Source organism: Garra rufa, unplaced genomic scaffold (assembly GCF_049309525.1).
Source record: "Garra rufa unplaced genomic scaffold, GarRuf1.0 hap1_unplaced_539, whole genome shotgun sequence".
NCBI classification, from domain to species: domain Eukaryota; kingdom Metazoa; phylum Chordata; class Actinopteri; order Cypriniformes; family Cyprinidae; genus Garra; species Garra rufa.
Genome location: NW_027394805.1, coordinates 4,064 through 13,544, shown reverse-complemented (window position 1 = coordinate 13,544; position 9,481 = coordinate 4,064). Strand labels below are relative to the sequence as shown.

Below are 9,481 nucleotides of genomic sequence, written 5' to 3'. Positions count from 1 at the left end.
TGGGTGATATCGTCGTCGGATGGTGCAGTACGAGAATCTCAGCCTCAAACTCCCAGCATGCCTGTGGATTAAGGCGGGGGTGACACCATTACCATTCCCTTCCTGATGGACGAGCGTTTGATCTTCTTCAGAGCGAATGAGGCCGTCTGGCCGCCACGCACTTCTTTAACAGGCATACGCTTGCGGTGGATGGATTTGACGGCGATGGGGATGAAGACGCCCAAAGGATCCGGCCCAAGGAGCAGCGTGTCATTCAGCCGTATTAATCCACGTAAAGTAGTCCCTGATACTACAGTACCAACACCCTGAGGAACATATGAGAGGTTAAAACGACAGAGAAATTAGTAGACAGAAGTATAAAGACAGTGTGTGTGTCATACCGGTACGGAGTATGTGTCGTCAATTTGAAACTCCGGCGGCTCGTCATCTTTAAACGACAATCTGGGAGACAGCAGGTTCAGGAACATTTTCAACAAGTCCATGTTTTCACCCGTCACATTTGAGATCTGGAAAATCGGACACATCCTACAAGCAAAAATAATGCTTTGGATTAATATGCACTGATTATTTCAGATAATATTAATACCTTGTTAGTTGGCGCTTACAGTAATTTTTGGGGCAAAAAAGCATCTTGATTAGCAACGTTTTTTCATGTAAACTATTTAATTGTAGTCATACGAGTGACTTAAAACTCAACTTTTATGTTTTTTTTATGCCGCTGAAGGCCAAAAAATGATGTGCCGAAGTCAAAAAAGTGCGAAGCTCACCCGAAGTGTAAGTTTATGGTGTTTTTTTCGTGGTTTTTGTTGTCCTACAGGCAAAAATTAAGCAAAGTTACCTTTCTGAGCTGAAGTTTGAGGCCGTAACGATGACGTCATCCTTGTTTTGCACCAAAACTGGAATTTTTCTGCATCCTGGAGACTTGAGTAGCCTCTGTAATAACTTTAACGTCTCTGCAACACAAAACCAAATGAAAATATGGCTATAAAAAAACATACATTCCAGGGTAAGTTATTCCAAGTCAGAATCGTGAGATATAAACTCGCAATTCTGAGAAAATATCAATCTTTTTCCCCCCTTAAATTTGGTTTATATCTCTCAACTCTGAGGAAAAAAGTCAAAATTGCAAGAAAAAGGTCAGAATTGTGAGATATAAACTCACAATTGCGAGAAAAAGTTTAAATCTCACAATTCTAATTTTGTTCCTTGAAATTGTGCATTTACATCTTGCAATTCTGCCTTTTTTTCCTCACTTGTGTGACAACTTTGCAAGTATGACTTATTTTAGAATTGTGAGATTTAAACTCACAATTCCGAAAAATAAACCTGCAATTCTTAGAAAAAAGTCACAATTGAAAAAGAAAAAGTTTATATCTCACAATTCTGACTTTATAACTTGCAATTGTGAGTTAAATCAGAATTGTGAGATACAAACTTGCAATTCTGAGAACATATAGGTCTTTTTTTTTTTTTAGAATTCTGAAATATGAAATCGCAATTGCAAGTTATAAAGTCAGAATTGTGAGACATAAACTTGCAATTCTGAGAACATATAGGTCTTTTTTTTCCCACAAATTTGGTTTATATCTCATAATTCTGAGAAAAAAGTCAACATTACAAGAAGACAAAATTGTAAGATATAATCTCGCAATTGCGAGAAAGTTTATATCTCACAATTCTGACTTTATAACTTGCAATTGTTCCGTTTACATCTTGCAATTCTGACTTTTTTTTTTATAATTGCGTGATACAAACTCGTAATTCTGACTTTTTTCCTGACTTTTTATTCCAAGAAATAAACTTGCAATTCTGAGAACATGTCTTTTTTCCCCTCACAATTCTGACTTTATACCTTGCAATTGCGAGTTTATATTTCACAATTCTAATATTTTTTTTTAGAATTGTGAGATATACACTTGCAATTGCGAGTTATAAATTCAGAATTGCGAGCAAATAAACTTGCAATTCTTAGAAAAAAAGATATATTTCGCAGTTGTAAGTTAAGTCAGAATTGTGAGATACAAACTTGCAATTCTGAGAACATATAGGTCTTTTTTCCCACAAATTTGGTTTATAAGTTGCAAGATATAAACTCGCAATTGCGAGAAAAAATTTATATCTCACAATTCTGACTTTATAACTTGCAATTGCAAGTTTTTATTTCAAAATTATTATTTTTTTCCTTGCAATTGTTCATTTACATCTCACAAATCTGACTTTTTTCTAAGAATTGCGTGATACGAATTTGTAATTCTGACTTTTTTTTTTAGAATTCTGAAATATGAAATCGCAATTGCAAGTTATAAAGTCAGAATTGTGAGACATAAACTCAAAATTCAGAGAAATAAACTTGCAATTCTGAGAACATGTATTTTTTCCCCTCAAAATTGGTTTATATCTCACAGTTCTGAGAAAAAGTCAAAACTGCAAGAAAGTCAAAATCCAAAACTCACAATTGCACGAAAAGAAGTTTATATCTCACAGTTCTAATTTGTTTCTTGCAAGTGTGCATTTACATCTTGCAATTCTGCCTTTTTTTACTTTAAAATTGCATGATACAACTTTGCAATTATGACTTATTTTAGAATTGTGAGATATAAACTTGCAATTGCGAGTTATAAATTCAGATTTGCGAGATTTAAACTCACAATTCCGAAAAATAAACTTGCAATTCTTAGAAATAAATTAATAATTCTGACTTAGATTTCGCAGTTGTGAGTTAAGTCAGAAATGAGTTTTGAGAGAAAAAGTCAACATTGCAAGAAAAAAGTTAAAATTGTGAGATACAAAGTCGCAATTGCAAGAAAAAAGTTTATAGCTCACAATTCTGAGAGAGAAAAAAGTCAGTTGCGAGATGTAAACACAATTGTGAGCTAAAAATTTTCAAATACTTTTTTAAATTGAGTGGCAGAAATGTCCTTCATATCTTACAAATTTTCTATACATTATAAATTGTTTCTAAAACTTTTTACTAATCAACATTATGCCACAAATTCTGTTAGTAAAACTTCTGTAGTAAAATAAGAGATTTGCATTACCTTGTAAGATGTTAGCGGGACACATGTCTATCTTAGTTACGACTACAAAAACAGGAACGTTGAGGGCCAGAGCGAGACCGAGGTGCTCTTTAGTCATGCCAATGATTCCCGCGTTACTTCCCACCTACGTGACACAGAAAAAGACAAAACTGATAAAACTTGAAACCTCCCAATACATAGCCCTGCAGCACACCAACTCCGTCTCACCATCAGCATGCAGAAATCCGGAAGGTGGCCAGTCATTCCAAAAACAGTAGTCTTTAGATACTTCTCGTGGCCCGCCAAATCGATAAAAGTGATGACCTTCGACGACCTCTCACAGATTTTAGTCCAGTCCAGGCTGCCTCCGTGGCTGTCCGGTTTGTTGACCACCTGCCCTTCCTGGTCAAAGCCCAGGATGTCGTTGCCGACGCTACTGGTCCGGCCGCTCTCCATCTCGTGTTTGTGGCGAAACAGCTTTTGGCGGGCGAATCCACGACCGTTGTCCAGTTCGCCGTGGGTTAGGACACCTAGAAGTGTGCTTTTACCAGCGTCTACGTTACCTACAACTGCCACTCTAAGGGAAAGAAATGATTTTAACCAAAAAGAATATCATTTTTAAACATAATTTCTTTGTAAGACATGTTCTAACCTGACTTCAAGGAAGTCTGCTTCTCCCACTCGGCGTCGGATGAGATAATCACGGACGTGTCCTGCTGTCTCCGTTCTCTCTCTCAGCAGAATCAAGTCAGCTTCAACCTGTTCACAAAGTGACTGCACTGTAGCGACAGACGCTTCCATATCCCGCTCATCCAGACCGTAATCACCACCGTCTGAGAGATAGGAACACCAAAAAGTTATCAACACTTCGAAATAGGACATTTACGCCTGGGAAAGTTAAATGAATTTCTGAAATAATTGCAAAACAGGCTTGAAAATAGAAAAAATTACGACAGATAGAAATGTTCAACAGTTTGGTACTTTTTTTATGATTTTGAAGGACGTCTTTCATGCTCACCAAGGTTGAATATACAGTGCCTTGCAAAAGTATTCATTTTGTTTTATTGCAGCATTATGTTAAACTGCTTTAAATTAGTTTTTCCCCACATCAATTTACACTCCATACACCATAATAATGACAAAGCAAATTTTACAAATTTATTAAAAATAAAGCACTGAAATAAGTACATTGCATAAGTATTCATAACTCAGTACATAGTTGAAACACCTTTACAGCCTCAAGTCTTTTTGGGTATGATGTGACAAGCTTTGCACATCTGCATTTGGCAATTATCTGCCATTCTTTGCCTCACCTTTTCACCTCTCAAGCTCTGTCAGCTTGGATGGGGGCTGGCAGACATTTTCTAGAGTCCTAGTTGTTCCAATCGTCTTCCATCATGGATAATGGAGGCTACATGCTTCTGTGAACCTTCAATGCAGCAGATTTTTTTCTGAACTCTTCTCTAGATCACTGCCTTAACGCAAGTCTGTCACTGAGCTCTACAGGCAGTTATCTTGACCTCAGGACTTTTTGCTCTGAAATGCATTTTCAGCTGTTAGACCTTTTCTGAGAGGTGTGTGCCTTTCTAAATCATACTCATTCAAATGAATTTGCCACAGTTTAACTCCACTCCAAGTGTAGTAACATCTAGAAGCATTATGAATGCTCCTGAGCTAAATTTCGAGTGTCCCAGAAAAGGGTATGAATACTTATGCAACGGGATCTTTTCAGTTTTTTTGTTTCTAATAAATTTGCAAAGTTGTTGCAAACCTGTTTTGTGCTTTGTCATTATGGTGTATGAGATGTAGATTTGAAGTAATTTAACATAATACTGCAACAAAACAAAATGTGAAAAAATGAAGGGGTATGAATACTTTTGCAAGGCACTGTGTTTAACCCTCTGGGCCTCTTCGTTTAGGCGTCACACTTGGCTCCTTTGTGGTCAAAGGTGACCGTAGCCTTAAGTATCTTTATATGTTTATACAGCAACCCTAAAAAGTATTTGGACACTTCAGCAAAACTTAGAAGTGTATAAATGCCACTTAACTAGATTACAAAATATTGAGTCTGTTTTATTTTTTAATGATACCACAAGCACACTTTCAAACTTTTTTTTACAAAAAGTTATTTTGTATTTAAAGTTTTTATTTAAAATACCAAAATATTGCAATATTTGGACCAAAAAAAAATCAAGACCTTTATAAAAAGTAGTTTGGTAGGTTTTAATTATTAAAATTAATATTATTAAAACTAATAATGAAAAAACTAAATTAAAAAAAGTTTCACATTTTTTTCTTCAGGAAAAGCAATGAAATACATTTTTGTTCAATAATATTTTGTGATTATTATTTAGAATGTTGAGGAGTTTTTATGATACTATGCAATATTTATACACATTTTTTCCCCACTAGAATTTTTATTTATTTATTATTTTTCAATAAATGCAATATTTCAAATTAAAATTGCTTGATTTGGTGAACACTTTTTTTTTTTTTTGCACAGTGGCTGATTTGTAGCCAAAAGATGCTCTGAATTACTGCAGTTTTTCGTATTTCCTATTCATTTCCTATGTCGATCATTTTGGACCGCGAAGGATCCAAGTGTGACTTTTTTTTTTTTTTTGACCCTTTAACATATCCAAATCATGTCAGTGATTTTTTTTTTTGTGTGCTTACATAGCTAATGCAACAAAAGTCACCAAGTTTCATCTCATTCTGATGAAGCTGTGATTTTTTTAAATTTCAAAACTTTTTTTATGGTCAAAAATTTTATGGTCAAAAATAACCGAAGAGGCCCAGATTTATTAAAAATGTTTATATTCTGCAATATTATTTTAACTTAAAATAAGTTTTCTTTTGACATATTCTTATTACATATTAAATGTAAAAAAAAAAAAATGTTTTAGCATTTAGCAATGCTGAAAGCAGTTGAACTGCTTTTATATTTTTGTGGAAGCAATGATTGTAACAATCTTTTAAATTCAAAAGAACAGAATTAACTGGAAATTAGAATGATTTCTGAAGGATAATGTGAAACTGAAGACTTTTAATGGTGCTGAATATTTAGCTTTGATCACAGGAATAAATTACATTTTCAAATATATTCAAACAGAAAACTATTATTTTAAATAGTAAAAATATTTCAAGATTTTACTGTTTTTGTTGTACTCTAGATCAAATAAATGCAAGCTTGGTGAGCAAAAGAGAATTAAAAAAAAAATCTTACTGTTCAAAAACTTTTGACTGGTGTCAAAACTACTTTTCCTTTTTTGTTGCTTTTCTTAAATCTACATAGTTTAGTATGCAATAAATAAGCAAGTTATACTTTATTTTTCTGAATTTTATGAAAAAAAAAAAACATTGTCTCACCTGTTCCCAAGCCGACCACATAGATGGTTTCTCCGCATCCTTCCTCTATTCGTTCTCGCAGCTGCTTTTGTAAAGACTCATACTGCTCTCCTGTAGGGCTGACCAGTGCAAACTAAAAACATGTAACAAAAATAATCAAAGTATTAATAAAAGAACTTATAGAAGAAAAACGAGACATTTGTTGAGCATATATGTGACCCTGGACCACAAAGCCAGTCGTAAGTAGCAATAGTCAAAAATACATTGTATTGGTCAAAATGACTGTTTTTCTTTTAAGCCAAAAATCATTAGGATATTAAGTAAAGACCATGTTCCATGAAGATATTTTGTAAATTTTCTACCGTAAATATATGAAAACTTAATTTTGATTAGTAATATGCATTGCTAAGAACTTCATTTGGACAACTTTAAAAGTGATTTTCTCAAGACTTAGATTCCAGATTTTCAAATAGTTGTATCTGAGCCAAATATTTTCCTTTCCTAACAAACCATACATCAATGGAAAGCTTATTTATTCAGTCAAAAAACTGACCCTTATGACTGGTTTTGTGGTCCAGGGTCACATATTTTAATCAATTAAAATGACGAAAAATGTTGATATGCATTCCATATATTTAATAATCTTTATTATAATCTTTATACAGCGACCCCAAAAAGTATTTCGGCACTTTAGCAAAACTTAAAAGTGTATAGATGCCACTAAACTAGATTACAAAATGTTAAGTCAGTTTTAATTTTTTTAATGATTCCACAAGCACACTTTCAAACTTTTTTTTTTTTTTTTGTGTGTGTGTGTGCAAATCATTTAAATGAAATAAATTTCAGGCTATAAGTAACTTTATGTAGAAAAAAAACTAAATATATTGCGATATTTGCCAAATTATTTGGACAAACACAACTTAAGAACTTTATAAAAAGTAGTTTGGTAGGTTTTAAATTATTTAAATTAATATTATTAAAACTACTAATGATATAACTCAACTTTTCCGTGCTATTTTTGCATTTACACTACCACCAGTCAAAAGTTTTTGAACAGTAAGATTTTTTTTTTTTAAGACATCTCTTCTGCTCACCAAGCCTGCATTTATTTGATCTAAAGTACAGCAAAAACTGTAAAATTGTGAAATATTTTTACTATTTAAAAGAACTGTTTTTTATTTTAATATGTTTTAAAGTTGAATGTATTCCTGTGAATTCAAAGCTGAATTTTTAGCATCATTACTCCAGTCACATGATCCTTCAGAAATCATTCTAATGTTATAATAATGCATTAAATAAAAATAATTTGCTGCTCCAAAAAAACAATTATTATTCTTATTGATGAATTATTTGAGTATTTATCTACATTTGATCTAAAATAGAAATCTTTTGTAATATTAGAAATGTCTTTATCATCACTTTTGGTCAATTTAAAGCATTCCTGCTAAATAAAAGTAATTTATTTTAAAAATTATTTTAAAAAATCTTACTGTTCTAAAACTTTTGAATGGTAGTCTAAATCAATTTACAAAGATCTATATGTAATTTTATACATATCATTTTTATTGTTATTACAAACTCGCACATTAAACAATAAATCGTTAAGCTTGAAAACTGGTAACTTTACATTTAAAATAAATTTAACAAATTTAACAATAAAGTTTATTAAACTGCTTTAGACAGATTAACTTTATTTAGAATACCAAAATACTGGTATGCATTCCATATATTTAATATACTGTGACAAAAATTATCTGGACCAAAAAAACTAAACTTTTATTTTTAAAAAAGTAGTTTGGTTGGTTTTAAATTAAATTACAAATTAAAATTACAATTATTACAACTAAAATCAATTTAAATAAATGAATTCCACTGCTTTGGACAGAAGGTTGTAACTTTTCTGCGCCATTTTTGCAAACCGTCTGTAATTTATTATCTGTAATTTTATAATTCAATTATTTTCATTAAATAACTTTTTTATTATTATTATTATTACAAACCCAACAAACATCAAACACCTATCAAACATTTAGCCTGAAATGGTAAAATAATTTTAAAATACATGTAATAGTTTGAAAAAAAATAAAAAAACGTACAAATAAATCTGCTTTAATATTTTATAGTTCTACATCTAATCAACCCTAATTTTAAAACCATTTGTATATTTTTAAGTTTGACTTAAGCATTCAAATACATTTTGGGCGCCTACAAATCTATATTTGTAGCAAAAACTTTGCGTTTTCATGTTGCACTTTTTATTGCAGTTTTACACGCATTAAAAGTGCAAAAAGCTCTTTTTAAATGTTCAGGTTTTATCTCACGCAAGCAAATAAGTCTGGGGTCAGTACAGTTGTTGCAGTGCCAGCTGGCGTTCACATGCACAGCCAACGTGTCACTCATGCAGCGCGTTTGCTTTCATTTCAAAGTTGTTAAATGCCTTTAAACACCACGCATTTATCAAATAAACTCTTGTAATGTTTCGTGCACATATAGAAGCCTTCAAACGAACGCTTAGGCCTGAGAGCCACCTTGCTGGTGAGGTCTAAATGATCCTCGGCTTCCCCGTTCTGGTTGTCGCCGGCGTCGCTGAGCTCAGCGCCGGGTGAATCCTCCTCGCAGCCCGGGTCAGGTGCAAACATACATGCCGGCACAACCGACTCCACCGCCGGGCTCAAACTCGTCTCCGTCGCCGCCATATGCTCCTCCAGCCTTCGTCTGGAACAGAGAACGATCTAGTGAAAGTTTGTTTTTCGGTTGCAAAACTAGGGGAAGTTTCGTTTCAACTCACAAGTTGGTCATACTAACCTGTCTAGCGTAGTTTACACGCACTTTTTTTGTATGAGGAATAAGGGGCCTCTGGGAGACACGCCTACTCGTGAATAATTAATTAGATGTTTACAGGCAGAACTGAGGAAGACCTTCTAAACTTCTGAAAAGTTCCTTTTATAGCTTTGTTTTAAAAACTAACTTTTTGTCTTTGAAATAAAATATTGTGATTTTTGTATGGTTTCACGTGGCGTACTTTAAAAAAAAAAGTTTAACAGACTTGTGTGATTTATGCATTTTTAAACGTTTTCTGGCAAAACGTCTACTCGTGAATAATTAACGACACAAGT

General features: G+C 33.0%; 1 protein-coding gene across 1 annotated transcript; it reads right to left on the bottom strand.

The window, feature by feature from the left end:
- Positions 1-7: 7 nt before the first annotated feature.
- LOC141317239 (GTP-binding protein 1-like) lies at positions 8-9,178 on the bottom strand (the record flags this gene model as incomplete). Its single annotated transcript, XM_073833005.1, is given in 9 exon segments — positions 8-79; positions 81-305; positions 381-525; positions 839-953; positions 3,039-3,162; positions 3,246-3,594; positions 3,670-3,850; positions 6,387-6,498; positions 8,894-9,178. Coding segments are annotated over 9 exon segments (1,491 nt in total), but the record flags the coding sequence as incomplete, so codon positions are not given.
- Between the last annotated feature and the right edge of the window lie 303 nt (positions 9,179-9,481).